The sequence below is a fragment of the Chaetodon auriga genome, chromosome 7 (assembly GCF_051107435.1).
Source record: "Chaetodon auriga isolate fChaAug3 chromosome 7, fChaAug3.hap1, whole genome shotgun sequence".
Classification (NCBI taxonomy): domain Eukaryota; kingdom Metazoa; phylum Chordata; class Actinopteri; order Chaetodontiformes; family Chaetodontidae; genus Chaetodon; species Chaetodon auriga.
The window spans coordinates 9,236,634-9,254,691 of record NC_135080.1 but is presented as its reverse complement, the minus strand read 5'-3'; the positions used below and the strand labels follow the sequence as shown (position 1 = coordinate 9,254,691).

Here is an 18,058-nt window from a genome sequence, read left to right as displayed (position 1 = left end):
TACGTGTCCCTACCTGAGTGATCAACAACGTTTTCCAACCTTCTTTCGAGCAATCCCAAGTGACACTTTCCAGGTAAACTAAAGCACCAAAGCATAGTGTGGTTTATGTCATTAGTGTTTTCAATAGTTAAATAGATACAATTACTGTGAATGCATTTCAGCAAGCACACAATTTTTTTCTCATTATTTTTATCTTTATGATTCAGATTCTATGATTGTGTCGTGAACTCCCCAGAGCACAGAACAGGCAGACACAGTTGCACGACTCGGATCAGGTTCAGGCAAAAAGGCGGGTTTATTATAAAACAGAGAGACAAGGTTAGTGGTATCAAAATAAAACAGGAAAGACAAGACATGAAATGTGCAAAAAATAATACAGAAACTTGACAGACATGACAGATTGATTGATTCAGATTGATGATTATGGACTCCATGCTGCCCGATCCTTCCAGTCTGACCTGGCTCAGGCTGGTTGAGGTTGTTTGGCCTACTTAGAGGTTTTGCCTTGGGGCAATGATCCAGTTGAACTTAGCAGGATTTTGGATTTGTGTGTAGTGAGAGCTGCCCTCCAGAAAGAAAGGGGAACCTGAGTGCTGTTTTGACTGCATCCCTTGTTCTGAAGGAAATATCAGCAATAAGACTGGTTGGTATTCAGTTTTAAACATTGGACTCTGAAGACAGCTGCATAATTGCTGGGTACATTTGTTAGTGCTGTTGTCCTAAGGATCTTCACATATTATCACAGCGTACCCATGGTACACGCGAACAATTCAGAATTTTCTCTAAATCAAGATATTCTATGGATAGGAATTTGGAAGCACTGTTGCAAAACATATATGGCAATAAAACCATCTTGTATGAAATATGTTATAATTTAGCTCTGTTATTCAGCAGTAACTTGCATTCTCTCTTGAAATGTATGCGTTGATTTCTGAAAAATTTGTCAAGAAACAACTCAAGACCATGCATTTTTGTTTTGAATGCTGGAATTATTTAAAACATGCTCTGATATAATTTGTAAAATAAGACAATAAACTGTTAAAAAGACAGGAAACGGTGACACTAAAATTCAGACAAAATGTTCAATTAAAAATCTGTAAATATTTGAGTCATGAGGTGAAGACTGTTTTGAATGTGCACAACATAAGATTTATGTTGCCATCTTAACCTCAGATGCCTTTTGTTTGATTTTTGTTCATTAAATGTTTCTTGGTGTTCTTCTCTGGCTGAAACAATATGATGAAACACTTTGGAGCAAATATACAGAATGTTAGTCCAAAACTGGAGGCCAGGATGGCAAATATCTCCACAGCCACAGTGAATTTCCCAGGAGAGCTGACATACGCTGGGATAAAGGTGATCCACACTGCACAGAATATCAGCATGCTGAAGGTGATAAGCTTGGCTTCATTAAAATTATCAGGTAGTTTCCGAGCAAGGACAGCTAACAAAAAACAAAAGACAGCCAGCAGGCCTATGTACCCGAGCACAGCCCAGAACCCAATATCTGAGCCTAATGCACACTCCAGGATGATTCTCTCCTTGTATGTGGAAAGGTTTTTCATTGGAAAAGGGGGACTAACAACCAACCAAATAATACATATTAAAACTTGAATAAATGTGACAGAAACTACAGTCATCCTTTGCTGTAGTGGACCAAACCATTTCATGACATTACTGCCTGGGAGTGTAGCTTTGAAGGCCATTAACACTACTATTGTTTTTCCGAGAACACAAGAGATGCAGAGGACGAAGGTGATCCCAAACGCTGTGTGGCGCAGCATGCAGGACCACTCAGAGGGTGCTCCAATGAAAGTCAATGAACATAAGAAACATAGAGTCAGGGAGAAGAGCAGCAGGAAGCTCAGCTCTGAGTTGTTGGCTCTTACAATCGGGGATGACCGGTGACGAAAGAACACAGCTGCTGTTATAATGGCAAGACAGGCACCACCAACGGAGAATGCAGCCAGGATGATTCCTAGGACCTCGTCAAAGGACAGAAACTCTACAGGCTTTGGGAAACAAGTGTCTCTCTCTGCATTAGGCCAGAACTCCTTGGGGCAAGGGAAACAATCAGGGGAATCTGAAAAAAAAAAATTAGAAAGCATTTCAGCAGTTATTTTTTTTGATGATGTAGGTATGCATTTCAAAGAAAAATAAATACCTGTAGCATTGTTAATCTCTCCCTCAGGACATGGTACACAATCATAACAGCAGATGGGTTTTCCTTTCTGCAGCACTTTACGAGTCCCTGGAGGACAGCTGTCACTGCACACTGACACAGGCACCTGGAACATAGATACAGACAAACTCTTATGATTAAACGAAAGTTTCACATTTTTTCTCCAAAAAATACTTGCATGCCAATGTGTGTATTGAAAGTGTTTTTGGTCATTGTAAGTGTAATATCTGGTTTAGGACCATGTATTTGTGTTCATCTTGTGCAATGTTATTCTTTCATTGCATGCTATATCTATGCTGTATTTTATGTGAATTTAAAAAATAAATAAACTACTACTATTACCAAAAATTCAGTTCATCTATTTATTTTATTGTTTATTTTTACATGGACAGCACACAATTAAAAGTAAGTATACTTGAGTTAGCTAGCAGCTAATTTGCATCTGTTGCCACTCATTATTTGATCATCGGCACCATGCATGGGTTAACACCTTCTCCACCTGGTAAAAAATGTTGATGTGCACCCCTGAGTATGTGTCAGATCCACAAGGAGCAATAAATAAATAAATAAAAATCACCAAAAAGAACAAAACATTCCACAGTCAGTAATGCGCATGGTGGTCAAAAAACAAATTTTCTGTTGTTCTTTCATAACGGAACAATGTGTAATTAGCCAACTGCTGAGGGAGGAGCTTCAGTTTAATTCAAACTGCTAATATGGATGTTTTTTAATGTTTTGTCACCACTACAGAAACCCAAGGTAACTGTTAAAGTGTCATATGGTTGTCTGACATTGGCTGCTGTTAGTTACTGGTTTGCTTAATGGTTAAATAAACGTGTGCATTGATCACTAATGGTGGCTAATCGGGCTAATTATCAGCAACGTTATCATATACTTTAAAAGGTGCACTTTGTGTGCATGTTTTTAAACTATTTTCCTTATTAAACATGCTGTGATGGCGTTATTAATGACTCCTGAATAAACCTGAAAGCTCAGAACTCTTGCTGTTCTTGTTCTTATTAACTTCCCTTTTTATAAGACACACATCATTTACTCAAAAAAGCGAAAATTTCCCTATTTAATATGAACTCTTTCTGTCAGCTGCTGTGTGTCTGCAGTGCATTGACGGGGTTCTCTCTTGCTCCCTCTCTCTCTTTCTCTCTCTCTCTCTCTCTCTCACACACACACACACACACACACACACACACACACACACACACACATTCTTGACATCACTAATCTTGCACCTCCACTTTTAACTATAATGAGGGGCCCATGTCCACGTCTCTTATATTGTAATTGTACTGGGAATAGATCTCTTTACATGCACTATTGACAGTGGGAGCAGGAACGAATAAAACATATTGTACTCTTTGAGATCACTAAATTTGAAATTAAGATATGTATATGCTCCTTACTTCAGTGTAACCCTCCATCCAGGTGAGGTTCCTGTTGATACGGAACTCCTGGCCCACCGGCAGTGATGCGTCGTAATGCCCAACTGTCACCAACTTAATGTTGCCACTCTCAGTTTTTTGCCAGTTAACCAGCTCGTATTTGGCCACAGGATCCCCGTCGGCATCAAATGACACATCATAACCATTTTGGGAAAAACTGACTTTCTTCAGCTGAGCAAGAACCTGTGAGGATAAAGTAAGATAGTAAGGGAAAAAAGGACATCATGAAATCAGATGAATATTGCATATCATATATCAAAAAGTGCATTGGGTTGTTCACTTATTGACTTTCGCTGACCTGTTTGGACTCTATCCTGGTGAATTTGTCACATTGAGTTGTAGAATTTGTGTCTTGGCACACTGCATGAATGGCATGTGCTATTGCATAAACAGCCTTGTAGACCATGTTAGTGATTCGGAGCTGAGATGTGTCAGTGTACGGGATCTGGAGAGTCTGAACGTCTTCATTTCCATCACACAAACGTGTGTCATCTATGGCTACACCTAAAAACACACAGAGAAGAGAATGATATTACACAATTGTTGTTCATTGATTTTTATTTTTTAATGCTGCTGTTTCAGCTGGTGTCAGGGCCTTTTCTTTTTGCCTTTACATATACAAATGCATGTGAACACCAATGAATCATCAGACAATTAGACACAATCATGAAAATATTAATTTAAAATATACTCAACTTTTCTTCATGTCGTTGTTTAATACTGTTAGATTTCCCTCTTGATAGAAATCCTAAACCAGCTGCTGACTTTTTAACACAGGACGCTCCACTCAGACAGACAATCAACAAAACAACATAAGGACCAAACTGTGAACATCAACTATATTAAAAAATCACATCAACGTTCTCACTTTTTTCCAGTCTGCAGTTGAATGAATCCTCCCAGAACTCAGTCAGCACTGGAGAGGCAGACACTTCAGAGGGAGAGAGATCCAGCAAGAAGTCTCTCAGACCTGGGATGACAGATTGCTCAATGGCAAATCCGATGGCTCCAGCACAGAAGGTGAATCTCAGTATGTCTGGATTGGTGACCCAGGACTCACTGCCTATCCACTGACGAGGTGGAGAGGGTTCAAGTGACAGCTCCTCCAGCAGGATCTTCATGTCTCCAGATGCTACAAATGCCACAACAACCATAGCTGTCGACCTGGAAAAACATGAAAGAGCATTATATAAAACTAATCGAAATACAAAAAAAAAACAAAACAAAAAAAAAACACCTCTTGTTTTATAACAATGTCAGTAACAATTCTAAGAGAAAAAACATAATCAAACAGATACATTTTCAATCCACAACTAAGATAATAATAATAATAATAATAATAATAATAATAATAATAATAATAATAATAATAATCTCAAAAAAACAGTTTTTGTGGTTTTGTGTGCAGAAGGTCAGTGTCAGCACAGAGATAAAAAGCACAGTTAATGATGTAGAAACCTGCGGATAACATCAGCTACTCTCTGGATCTTGCTCCTTGGGTGGGTCCGATAGAAAGATTCAGAGTACTCCACACAGATCCCCTCCTTCTGCGCTGCTTCAAGGAAAGATGCCATGCCATTATTGCCATAGTCCGAATCAGACCGGACAGCACCTATCCAAGTCCAGCCAAAGTGTTTCACCAGTTTAGCGAGCGCGTCAGCCTGGAACTGGTCACTGGGGATTGTTCTGAAGAAACTCGGATACTGCTTCTTATCAGACAGACATGCACAAGTGGCAAAGTGGCTCACCTAAAGAAAAACAGCACCGTAAATCTTCAATCACAGACACAAAAGACATCAGTAGTGGCCTGTATAACACATATTTTTCCAGAAATTAAAAATATTTACTTGAGGAATATTAAAGGACCCAAAGACGCGCGACATGCTGATGGATGGCGTGGACCCAGACTCACCGATGATAGCCATCACCACACCAGATTGTGAGCAGTTGTCACCGGTGTAAAACACCGGGTCCAGACCATTTGAAAGCTGGAATGCTGCGTGAACCGCCACGGACACTGAGGCACATGAGTCGTGGATCTGATAACCGAGTTTGATGCCCGGCAGCAGCTCCGTGCTGTTATTAATCTCCTCAATGGCAAAAATCATTGCGCGTGAGAAGCGCAGTTCACGGGAGTCAACGCTGCACACAGACGCTCACATCAGTGCTTACATTTTCAAATGATGAGGACAATTCACAATTTTACAGAAAACACAGATTTGCAATTCACAGTTATGGAAAATAACTGCTGCATTTTGGCTTTGAAACAAATCTTCAGTTACATGACCAAAATTCAAACCAGGATTAGATAGGAGTCCAAATTTCACAGTAATTTTAATGCATGGGTTAACATTTGTCACTTACATTTAAGTTTTAAATTGTTTTCAAAAACCTGTAAAATATTTATAAAGGTAGTGTTACAAACAGTTAAGTTAGAAAATAGAAAAAAATACTTCCTTTTTGAAAAGCTCTACTATTTTTGTGAATATAATGGCTGTAATTTATGTTGCCAAATACTGATTTGGCACAGTTTTCAACACTGCACAAAATCTTTGCAACACAATCACAACAGGTCATACAAATCAAAACATTTCGATGTCCACACAGGATTAACATCCTCTTATCCCCCACTTCTCCCTCTTACTAACCTCCCTCTGCATCTTTGTAGCTCAGGCATGGTGGTGTAGTCGTGCTTCACTGTGTGTATGTAGTTGTGTATGGAGAAAACACCCCCAATGTTGTAGTCACCATCCATTGAGAATGCAGGTAGACGAGTGGTACCCTGGAGCTTACATGTCACAGATGAGGCCTCACCACTGACCCCAGCACCAGTCCCATCCTCTGTAAGCACAGCCCTTTGTTTCAGACCATCCCCAGAACCATTCAAGGCAACAGCTGAGTTCAGCTCACCCGAACGCAGAGACAAGATGAGACCAATAAAGACAGTTGAGATCTCCATCCCTCAAGTGTCTGCATGTGTGTTTTTTTCTGGTTTATATAGATTTTCAAATAAAGCTTCCCTCCTTCCACTATACGTCACCTTACTGCACATCAGAGAGAGGATGCCCTTACCCAGTGATTTTTAATGAACTTTTGTCAGAGGATCTAAGCAGGCACAGAATGTCTTAACCATGTTAGACATATATGACAGAGCAAAGCCATTAAGTGATTTAAAAACGTAAAATGTATTCGAATGGCAGTGATTTCATCAAATTGTCAAGAAACAACTCAGTCTTATGCATTTTTGTTCTGAATTCAGAATTTATTAACAACATGATAAAACAATATTTGTCAAAACAACAATAAAATGTTAAAAGAGCATTCAAACATTATACTGAAATAAAGAAAAAAACCTTAAAAATATTGAAACTGTAAATATTGGAATCAACTAGATGTAATTACTAATTGTAGGCTCGATATAGTCTGTTGCCCTCTTCAATACTTACAAACCTTGAATGTATTAGTTTTGATTTTTGTTCATTAAATGTTTCTTGGTGTTCTTCTCTGGCTGAAACAATATGATGAAACACTTTGGAGCAAATATACAGAATGTTAGTCCAAAACTGGAGGCCAGAATGGCAAATATCTCCACAGCCACAGTAAATTTCCCAGGAGAGCTGACATACGCTGGGATAAAGGTGATCCACACTGCACAGAATATCAGCATGCTGAAGGTGATAAGCTTGGCTTCATTAAAATTATCAGGTAGTTTCCGAGCGAGGACAGCTAACGCTAAGCAAAAGACAGCCAGTAGGCCTATGTACCCGAGCACAGCCCAGAAACCAATATCTGAACCTAATGCACACTCCAAGATGATTCTCTCCTTGTATGTGGTGAGGTTTTTCATTGGAAAAGGGGGACTAACAACCAACCAAATAATACATATTAAAACTTGAATAAATGTGAAAGAACCTACAGTCATCCTTTGTTGCGGAGGTCCAAACCATTTCATGACATTACTGCCTGGGAGTGTAGCTTTGAAGGCCATTAACACTACTATTGTTTTGCCTAGAACACAAGAGATGCAGAGGACGAAGGTGATCCCAAACGCTGTGTGGCGCAGCATGCAGGACCACTCAGAGGGTGCTCCAATGAAAGTCAATGAACATAAGAAACATAGAGTCAGGGAGAAGAGCAGCAGGAAGCTCAGCTCTGAGTTGTTGGCTCTTACAATCGGGGATGACCTGTGACGAAAGAACACAGCTGCTGTTATAATGGCAAGACAGGCACCACCAACGGAGAATGCAGCCAGGATGATTCCTAGGACCTCGTCAAAGGACAGAAACTCTACAGGCTTTGGGAAACAAGTGTCTCTCTCTGCATTAGGCCAGAACTCCCTGGGGCAAGGGAAACAATCAGGGGAATCTGGAAAACACACAAAACAACAAAAAGGGACTTTAGTCATCATATATTTGACATTTTAGATATGAATTTTTTGTAAAGTAAATAAATAAAAAAATACCTGTAGCATTGCTAATCTCTCCCTCAGGACATGGTACACAATCATAGCAGCAGATGGGTTTTCCTTTCTGCAGCACTTTACGAGTTCCTGGAGGACAGCTGTCACTGCACACTGACACAGGCACCTGGAACACAGATACAAACAAACTCACACATATTCAGATGTGCTCTGCAGCTCTTGTGAAGAACGAACAGGTTCACATTCATACATTTACATCATACATTTCAAGTCTGTTGTAAATCACTACTCACATGCTACTACGTGGACTGAAAGTCTTTTTTGTCATTGTAATCATTCCTGTTCGCTTGTGAAAGTCATTTCAATGTTCCTGCTGGGGGGACGAATTTGTGAGCAGATGCTTTCTGACCATTAGCTGAAGCTAAATTGAGGTTGTCTTCTAAACTTACAGTACATTAACTGGGCACCATTATTGCATGGAATGAGGGCTGTGAATTTGTTCCACAATCCCCGATATTTTAATTGTATTACCAGTGGATCTCTTCACAGTCACTGTGAATGGGAGGAACAGGGACCAAAAACACATATCCCACCCTTTAAAATCATTGAATTTGGAATTGGAATATGTTAAAGTTTTGCTTTGAGTTTCTTACTTCTGTGCCACCCTCCACCCAGGTCAGGTTCCTGTTGATATGGAACTCCTGACCCACCGGCAGTGAAGCGTCATAATGCCCGACTGTCACCAATTCAATGCTGCCACTCTCAGTTTTTTGCCAGTTAACCAGCTCATATTTGGCTACAGGATCGCCGTTGGCATCGAATGACACATCATAACCATTTTGGGAAAAATTGACTTTCTTCAGCTGAGCAAGAACCTGTGAGGATGAAGTAAAGTAAGAGATTGAGAGAGAAAAAGAAAAACATGAAATCAATGAATATTGCATATAATAAAGGTGCAATGGGGTGTTCACATTTTCATTGACCTGTTTGGACCTGGTGAATTTGTCACATTGAGTTGTAGAATTTGTTTCCTGACACACAGCATTATGAATGGCATGTGCTATTGCATAAACAGCCTTGTAGACCATGTTAGTGATTCGGAGCTGGGATGTGTCAGTGTACGGGCTCTGAAGGGTCTGAATGTCTTCATTTCCATCACACAAACTCTCATCTGTGGCTGCACCTAAAAACACACAGAAACAGAGGAAGGTGTCTGTAGCCTTGACAATGACATTACATTATTATACTTATTTTTGCTTTGTTTAACCAAGCAAATATGTCTTGCAGAAACTGATGTATGTTGTTCAAATTCAGTCAGAAAGCATGTTTGTTTTACATTATATTGTATATTACTGTGTTGAGGACGTGCCTTGATCAAACAGCTGTTTTTTTGGTTTGTGCTGATCACTGTTTTTCTTTACCTTTGTGTTGCAACACATGTTAAAATAAATCCCTCATCAAATAATTACTCCCATTTTTAAGGGGAAAACAATGTCCATGAATCACCAACTTGCTTGACCTATTTTAGAGTGTTTAGTGTCACTGATATTCTATTAAATACAATTTTTACTATTTATTTAGCTTTGTGGCATGGAGGTTGTGCATATGCTGTGTGATTGTGTTCAGGACTTCAGTGTTGGTATTGTGAGACAAGTTCACATGAAATCTTCTCCGAGACAGCAGAGGGCCAAAACTTGAAATCCTCGAATGAGATTATTCAAAGAGATTCACCTGGATATATCCACCTCATCTCTTTGTGTAATCTCAAAAGATTTCCCTTTCCATAAAAATCTCAGGTTTGATCTTCAAGCAAATGTAGACTTTTTGTACAAAATATCAAAACCACAAGGACCCAAAAATCACATTAACTTTCTCACTTTTTTCCAGTCTGCAGTTGAATGAGTCCTCCCAGAACTCAGTCAGCACTGGAGAGGCAGACACTTCAGAGGGAGAGAGATCCAGCAAGAAGTCTCTCAGACCTGGGATGACAGATTGCTGAATGCCAAATCCGATGGCTCCGGCACAGAAGCTGAACTTCAGCATGTCTGGATTGGTTACCCAAGATTCACTGCCAATCCACTGACGAGGTGGAGAGGGTTCAAGTGACAGCTCCTCCAGCAGGATCCTCAGGTCTCCAGAGGCTGCAAATGCCACAATAACCATAGCTGTTGACCTGGAGAGACATTAAAATGCATTATATTATACCAGTCTAGATATAAAAATAAAATTTTTAAATGAGTATCAGACAGTTGATGCAAATTAACATTAACATACTATTTTTGGTACATTAAATGAGAATTGGTCCAATTGACAAATATTATACATTAGTGACTAACAGTATCAGTAACAAATATGAGAGAAATTAAAATGGTTAGAAGACACTTTTCCAATTCACAACTAAGACAATAAAATAATCTTCATCATCTCATATTTGACTAATTAGTTTTTGTGGTTTTGTGTGCAGTAGGTCAGTGTCAGCACAGAGAAGCACAATCAGTGATGCAGAAACCTGCGGATAACATCAGCTACTCTCTGGATCTTGCTCCTTGGGTGGGTCCGATAGAAAGATTCAGAGTACTCCACACAGATCCCCTCCTTCTGGGCTGCTTCCAGGAAAGATGCCATGCCATTATTGCCATAGTCCGAATCAGACCGGATGGCACCTATCCAAGTCCAGCCAAATTGTTTCACCAGCTTGGCCAGCGCGTCAGCCTGGAACTGGTCACTGGGGATTGTTCTGAAGAAACTGGGGTACTGCTTCTTATCAGACAGGCATGCACAAGTGGCAAAGTGGCTCACCTAAAGAAAAAGCAGCACCGTAAATGTTGAGTCAGAGGGAAAAAAGAGATCAGTCGTGACCTACATTAAACACATACATTGCCAGAAATTAAAAATATTTACTTGAGGAATGTTAAAAGACCCGAGGATGCGCGACATGCTGATGGATTGTGTGGACCCAGACTCTCCGATGATAGCCATCACCGCACCAGATTGAGAGCAGTTGTCACCGGTATAAAACACCGGGTCCACTCCATTTGAAAGCTGGAATGCCGCATGCACCGCCACGGGCACTGAGGCACATGAATCATACATCTGATAACCGAGTTTAATGCCTGGCAGCAGCTCCGTGCTGTTATTAATCTCCTCAATAGCAAAGACCACTGCATGTGAGAGGCGCAGTTCACGGGGGTCAATGCTGCACAGAGGCACATATCACTGTTCAAATTTACATATAAGGACAGATCACAATTTGAACAGAAAATATAACTGCAATTCATAGTTACGGAAAGTAACTGCAAGCTTCACTGTATATGTTAATCAAATCCAAGAATTGCCAGACCACAAAACTTCAAAACAGAGTCTAAAATTCACAGGAACTTGAATGCACCAATTAACAATAGTAATAATAAATACATAACTTCACTTTGTGCTTAGGCAGTTAAAAAGATGGGTTTCCAGTACAACACAACAGCTTACTAACAGTATTGTAAGCACTTCATAAGAATGAACACATTTCTGTCCCCAACACAGTGTAACACTCTCTTATTCACCACATCTCCCTCATACTAACCTCCCTGTGCATCTTATTGGCTCAGGCATGCTGGTGTAGTTATGCTTCACAAAATGTTTGTATCGGTGTATGGAGAAAACACCCCCAATGACGTAGTCACCATCCGTTGAGAATGCAGGGAGTCGAGTGGTACCCTGGAGCTTACATTTCACAGATGAGGCCTCAGTACTGACCCCACCATCAGTCCTATCCGCCGTAAGCCCAGCCCTTTGTTTCTGATATGAGTTCAGCTCACACAAACCCAGAGTCAAGATCAGGCCAGCAAAGAGAGCTGAAATCTCCATCCCTCAAGTGCATGTGGGCATACTGCATGTCTGTTTTAATCGGTTTATATAGATTTTCAGACAAAAGCTTCCCTCCCTCTACTGCACGTCATCTTACTGCACATCAGAGAGGGAATGCCTTTATCTCACAGTCGTTGAGGAACTCTTGTCCGATTACAAACCTTAAACCCTTTTTCTGTTGTAACTCATATAAAAGTCACAAAACCTTTGCACACCTTTAATTAAATATTTGTGTTGTTTAGTCCATGCCATTTTAAATATATTGAATATATATTGTGCGGTAAAATCTATGCTTATGATATTGATGAAACTGTCATGTGAGTTCCCTTTTTTTGCCCCTGTCAATGAGGTGGATGAGGTAAAACATTAAAGATATTGTTTTTGTGTAGTTTTCAAATGTCAAAAAGTTTTTGCAAATTATCACATTCTTTGGTGATAATGCAGGGCAGGAGTTTCCTTACACTGCTGCAAAATGTTGATGGCAGTATAACCATCTTTTAATTTGATTATACTCTGTAATCTGCCAAAACTCAGCTCCCTCATTATGTATCACACTTGCATTTTCAAAATTTTTAAGTTATACAAAAATATTTTTTTCAAATAATGATTTTATCAAAATGTTGAGATCGAACTCAGCACCATGCATTTTTGTCATGAATTTTAACTTTATTGATAATATAGTGAGAAGTAATTTGTAAAATAAGACAATAACAATGAAATTACATTAAAAAATAACAATGAAATCTGGAAAATATGTCATATAAAAAAAAAAGTTGCACATTTGAATATTTAAATCAATGCAATGAAGACTGACTGACTAATTGACTGACTGTGAAAAGCCACAACGCATCACATCAACGCTGATTTGTAAGCCACAACGCATCACTGCATTTTTTGCATTGTCATGCATGGCTAAACCAACAAGAAAGGTGAGGTTACTATTAATAGCTGACAGAGGAAATTGCATGTTTGATGCACATTTGAATATTTAAATCAATGCAATGAAGACTGACTGACTAATTGACTGACTGTGAAAAGAATTAGCTCTATGTTGTATGGTCATCTTAACTATTTCCAAACCTCTGATGTCTTAGGGTTTATTTTTGTTCATTAAATGTTTCTTGGTGTTCTTCTCTGGCTGAAACAATATGATGAAACACTTTGGAGCAAATATACAGAATGTCAGTCCAAAACTGGAGGCCAGGATGGCAAATATCTCCACAGCCACAGTAAATTTCCCAGGAGAGCTGACATACGCTGGGATAAAGGTGATCCACACTGCACAGAATATCAGCATGCTGAAGGTAATAAACTTGGCTTCATTAAAATTATCAGGTAGTTTCCGAGCAAGGACAGCTAACAAAAAACAAAAGACAGCCAGTAGGCCTATGTACCCGAGCACAGCCCAGAAACCAATATCTGAGCCTAATGCACACTCCAGGATGATTCTCTCCTTGTATGTGGAAAGGTTTTTCATTGGAAAAGGGGGACTAACAACCAACCAAATAGTACATATTAAAACTTGAATAAATGTGAAAGAAACTACAGTCATCCTTTGTTGTAGTGGACCAAACCATTTCATGACATTACTGCCTGGGAGTGTAGCTTTGAAGGCCATTAACACTACTATTGTTTTTCCGAGAACACAAGAGATGCAGAGGACGAAGGTGATCCCAAACGTTGTGTGGCGGAGCATGCAGGACCACTCAGAGGGTGCTCCAATGAAAGTCAATGAACATAAGAAACATAGAGTCAGGGAGAAGAGCAGCAGGAAGCTCAGCTCTGAATTGTTGGCTCTTACAATCGGGGATGACCTGTGACGAAAGAACACAGCTGCTGTTATAATGGCAAGACAGGCACCACCAACGGAGAATGCAGCCAGGATGATTCCTAGGACCTCGTCAAAGGACAGAAACTCCACAGGCTTTGGGAAACAAGTGTCTTTCTCTGCATTAGGCCAGAACTCCTTGGGGCAAGGAAAACAATCAGGGGAATCTGGAAAAAAATGAATCCAAAAAGGGCTTTTAGAACTCATATTTGACACTGTAGATGTGAATTACAAAGAATGAATACCTGTAGCATTGCTAATCTCTCCCTCAGGACATGGTACACAATCATAACAGCAGATGGGTTTTCCTTTCTGCAGCACTTTACGAGTTCCTGGAGGACAGCTGTCACTGCACACTGACACAGGCACCTGGAACATAGATACAAACACACATAGGTGTGTTATGAACCTCTGAAGACACAAGGAAAGGTTCATATTTTGGGTGTACTGAAAGTATTATTGGTCTTTGTAACAATTCTTTTTGTTCATACTGGCTGTCAAGAGATTCCTAACCAAAGCTAAGTCAATGTAAGTACAAAGGTTTGAAATTCAACTGAAGCTAAAATGAGGCTTCATCAGTTCAAGTTAGAAGAGGGAAGTCATTATCTTCCACACTTTTTTAAAACATGAATTCCCACTTTTTGTTTTTATCCTACTATAATAGCTCAGTATATAATTTGAGTATGTTAAATGATTGTTCCTTACTTCTGTGCCACCCTCCACCCATGTCAGGTTCCTGTTGATATGGAACTCCTGGCCCACCGGCAGTGATGAGTCATAGAGCCCAACTGTCACCAATTCAATGCTGCCACTCTTAGTTTTTTGCCAGTTAACCAGCTCATATTTGGCCACAGGATCGCCGTTGGCATCGAATGACACATCATAACCATTTTGGGAAAAATCTACTTTTTTCAGCTGAGCAAGAACCTGTATGGATGAGGTCGATTACAGTGAGTTTAAAGAAACAACAACATGCAAAATTAACTGAATATTTCAAATCATCAAAGGTACATTCGAGTAAAAACTGTACACTTATTCACACTGACAGACCTGTTTGGACTCTGTCCTGCTGAATTTGTCACATTGAGTTGTCGAATTTGTTTCCTGACACACAGCATTATGAATGGCATGTGCTATTGCATAAACAGCCTTGTAGACCATGTTAGTGATTCGGAGCTGGGATGTGTCAGTGTACGGGCTCTGGAGAGTTTGAATGTCTTCAGTTCCATCACACAAACTCTCATCTGTGGCTGCACCTAAAAACACACAGAGACAGAGGAAGGTTTTTCGAGCCTTGACGATGAAAATATTCTTTTTATGTGTTTATTATTCTTCTATTTCGCTTTATTTTTGTTTTATTTCACCAGGAAAATGTGCCTTGCGAAAACTGATCTGTGTTTTTCGAATTCACTCATAAAGCATGTTTGTTTTACTTGATATTGTATATGACTGTTTTGAGGATGTGCGTTCATTAATATTGTTCTTTTTAACAGCTGTAATTTCAATTTGTGCTGCTCCCTGGTCTATTTTTTACCTTTATATATCCCAGTAAAGGTTAACACAAATCAGCCATCAGACAATCAGTCACATTTTTAAAAGGCAAAAAATGTACACAACTGTTCCATGAATCACTAACTCGCTTGACCTATTTCTGTGTGTTTAAAAACAATAAAGGAGAGTTAGTTATTAATACATGTTTGTAAATGCAATTTTTTAGGTTTTGTATTTAGTCTGTGCTTGTGTTCAGGATTCAGCATTTGCATTTGTGAAACCACTGCAACCAAGTTCATACAAAACTTGAAATCATCAAGTGAGATTACCTTATAATGTCCATCTCATGTCTTTGTGCAATTTCAATACATTCCTCTGTAAAAAAGAAATCTTAAAGCAGATGTAGAACTGGTCTAGAAAAGTCCCATCAGACAGACAATCAACAAAACAACAAAGTCACAAGAACCCAACTGTGAATGTCAACTGTTACAAATCACATCAACTTTCTCACTTTTTTCCAGTCTGCAGTTGAATGAATCCTCCCAGAACTCAGTCAGCACTGGAGAGGCAGCCACTTCAGAGGGAGAGAGATCCAGCAAGAAGTCTCTCAGACCTGGGATGACAGATTGCTGAATGCCAAATCCGATGGCTCCAGCACAGAAGCTGAATCTCAGCATGTCTGGGTCAGTTACCCAGGCCTCACTGCCTATCCACTGACGAGGCAGAGAAGGCTCACGCGAAAGCTCCTCCAGCAAGATCCTCAGGTCTCCAGATGCTGCAAATGCCACAATAACCATAGCTGTCGACCTGGAGAGACATTAAAATGCATCACATTACACCAGTCTAAAGATACAATTATAAAATCAGATGGTTAATACAAATTATCATGAGAAATACAGGACATACACTTTTTCATCCATTAAATGTACAGTATTGGTCTCATTGACCAATACGAGACATTACGGACTAACAATATCAGTAACAAATATGAGAGAAAACAGCATGATTAAAAGAAGATACATTTCCAATTTACCACTAAGATAATAAAATAATCTTCCATCTTATATTTAACCTAACTGACCTAAGTTCAGCGTCAGTACAAAGGAAAAAAGGACAATCAGTGATGTAGAAACCTGCGAATAACATCAGCTACTCTCTGGATCCTGCTCCTTGGGTGGGTCCGATAGAAAGATTCAGAGTACTCCACACAGATCCCCTCCTTCTGCGCTGCTTCCAGGAAAGACGCCATGCCATTATTGCCATAGTCCGAATCAGACCGGATGGCACCTATCCAAGTCCAGCCAAAGTGTTTCACCAGCTTGGCCAGCGCGTCAGCCTGAAACTGGTCACTGGGGATTGTTCTGAAGAAGCTTGGAAACTGCTTCTTATCAGATAGACATGCACAAGTGGCAAAGTGGCTCACCTAAAGAAAAAACAGCAGTGTAAATGTTGAGTCAGAGAGACAAAAGACATCAGTAGTGGCCTATCTTAAACACATAGATTGGCAGAAATTAAAAATATTTACTTGAGGAATGTTAAAGGACCCAATGATGCGTGACATACTAATAGATGGCGTGGACCCAGACTCACCGATGATAGCTATCACCGTACCAGACTGTGAGCATTTGTTGCCGGTGTGAAACACTGGGTCCACTCCATTTGAAAGCTGGAATGCTGCATGCACCGCCACGGGCACTGAGGCACATGAGTCGTGGATCTGATAACCAAGTTTGATGCCCGGCAGCAGCACGGTACTGTTATTAATCTCCTTAATGGCAAAAACCATCGCATGGGAAAGGCGCAGTTCACGGGAGTCAATGCTGCACACAGGACAGGACACAGGACTCATATCACTTTTTAAATGTACATATCATGAGGACAATGTTAACAGAAAACACCCATCTGCAATTCATAGTTATGGAAAAAAAAACTGAGAGCTTCACTGCATCTGTTAACCACATCCAAGAATTGCTATCGTACTAAAATTCAAAACATAGCATTAGAAAACAGTCCAAATTGTCAAGAATGTTAATGCACCAATTAATGATAGTCAGAAGAATCTAAAAGATTTGTTTTTAAGCAGTTAAAAAAATACAATTCTCAATATCACACATTGCAATGCTATTGCAAGCACATCTTATTCATCACTTCTCCCTCATACTAACCTCCCTGTGCACCTTAGTGGCTCAGGCAGGCTGGTGTAGTCATGCTTCACTATGTGTTTGTAGTGGTGTATGGAGAAAACACCCCCAATGACATAGTCACCATCCATTGAGAAAGCAGGTAGACGAGTGGTACCCTGGAGCTTGCATTTCACAGATGAGGCCTCAGTACTGATCCCAGCACCAGTCCTATCCTCTGCAAGCCCAGCCCTTTGTTTCTGAGCTGAGCTGAGCTCACACAAACTCAGAGACAGGATTAGGCCAATGAAGAGAGCTGAGATCTCCATCCCTCAAGTGCTGCATAAGGGCATACTATGTGTGTGTGTTTTCACTGGTTTATATAGATTTTCAGACCAAAGTTTCACTCCTTCTCCTGTACGTCACCTCACTGCACATCAGAGAGAGAGAGAACGCCTTTACTTTGTGGTCTTTGATGAGGTCTTGTCCAGGTGTAATTTGTACACCTTTTTTTGCAGGTACCCTTTGTCCCCGTCAACTCTCCAGATAATAATGCAGAGACAGTGGATGTTTTTGACATTGTCACCTCCAGTTTTGGCCTCTTGATGGCACTGTTTTGACCCATAATCCTGCTGAGACAAAAGAGCAACACAAAGAAAGCAATACTGGATCCAAAGAGTGAAATGCAAAGGAATAAAACAGTCA

General features: G+C 40.0%; 3 protein-coding genes across 3 annotated transcripts; all 3 read right to left on the bottom strand.

Moving 5' to 3' along the window:
- Positions 1-307: 307 nt before the first annotated feature.
- LOC143323544 (extracellular calcium-sensing receptor-like) lies at positions 308-5,774 on the bottom strand. The gene is made up of 7 exons (XM_076735441.1): positions 5,487-5,774; positions 5,098-5,387; positions 4,508-4,803; positions 3,938-4,143; positions 3,601-3,822; positions 2,165-2,288; positions 308-2,083 (listed from the first exon to the last, which is right to left on the bottom strand). Exons 1-7 carry the CDS (start codon positions 5,745-5,747, stop codon positions 1,170-1,172), a joined length of 2,313 nt encoding a protein of 770 aa, XP_076591556.1. The 5' UTR covers positions 5,748-5,774; the 3' UTR covers positions 308-1,169.
- Positions 5,775-7,099: 1,325 nt separating this feature from the next.
- On the bottom strand, positions 7,100-11,914 carry LOC143323383 (extracellular calcium-sensing receptor-like). The gene is made up of 8 exons (XM_076735210.1): positions 11,631-11,914; positions 10,961-11,255; positions 10,569-10,858; positions 9,937-10,232; positions 9,043-9,236; positions 8,713-8,934; positions 8,102-8,225; positions 7,100-8,004 (listed from the first exon to the last, which is right to left on the bottom strand). The coding sequence occupies exons 1-8, from the start codon at positions 11,912-11,914 to the stop codon at positions 7,100-7,102; spliced, it is 2,610 nt and encodes an 869-aa protein (XP_076591325.1).
- A 995-nt stretch (positions 11,915-12,909) lies between these two features.
- On the bottom strand, positions 12,910-17,682 carry LOC143323492 (extracellular calcium-sensing receptor-like). Its single transcript, XM_076735361.1, has 8 exons — positions 17,399-17,682; positions 16,759-17,053; positions 16,367-16,656; positions 15,745-16,040; positions 14,793-14,986; positions 14,448-14,669; positions 13,988-14,111; positions 12,910-13,909 (listed from the first exon to the last, which is right to left on the bottom strand). The coding sequence occupies exons 1-8, from the start codon at positions 17,680-17,682 to the stop codon at positions 13,005-13,007; spliced, it is 2,610 nt and encodes an 869-aa protein (XP_076591476.1). The 3' UTR covers positions 12,910-13,004.
- Positions 17,683-18,058: the final 376 nt, after the last annotated feature.

Excerpts from the sequence above, each read along its gene's own strand:
- LOC143323544 (XM_076735441.1), bottom strand. The coding sequence starts at position 5,747 with ATGATTTTTGCCATTGAGGAGATTAATAACAGCACGGAGCTGCTGCCG. Across the intron at positions 5,388-5,486 it reads GGTCCTTTAATATTCCTCAA|GTGAGCCACTTTGCCACTTG; the intron begins GTAAATATTTTT and ends GTTTTTCTTTAG. Across the intron at positions 2,084-2,164 it reads AGAGATTAACAATGCTACAG|ATTCCCCTGATTGTTTCCCT; the intron begins GTATTTATTTTT and ends TTTTTTTTTCAG.
- LOC143323383 (XM_076735210.1), bottom strand. The coding sequence starts at position 11,914 with ATGGAGATTTCAGCTCTCTTTGCTGGCCTGATCTTGACTCTGGGTTTG. Across the intron at positions 8,226-8,712 it reads GGGTGGAGGGTGGCACAGAA|GTGCCTGTGTCAGTGTGCAG; the intron begins GTAAGAAACTCA and ends TCTGTGTTCCAG. Across the intron at positions 8,005-8,101 it reads AGAGATTAGCAATGCTACAG|ATTCCCCTGATTGTTTCCCT; the intron begins GTATTTTTTTAT and ends TGTGTTTTCCAG.
- LOC143323492 (XM_076735361.1), bottom strand. The coding sequence starts at position 17,682 with ATGGAGATCTCAGCTCTCTTCATTGGCCTAATCCTGTCTCTGAGTTTG. Across the intron at positions 16,041-16,366 it reads GTAGCTGATGTTATTCGCAG|GTCGACAGCTATGGTTATTG; the intron begins GTTTCTACATCA and ends ATGTCTCTCCAG. Across the intron at positions 14,670-14,792 it reads GCAGGACAGAGTCCAAACAG|GTTCTTGCTCAGCTGAAAAA; the intron begins GTCTGTCAGTGT and ends TCATCCATACAG.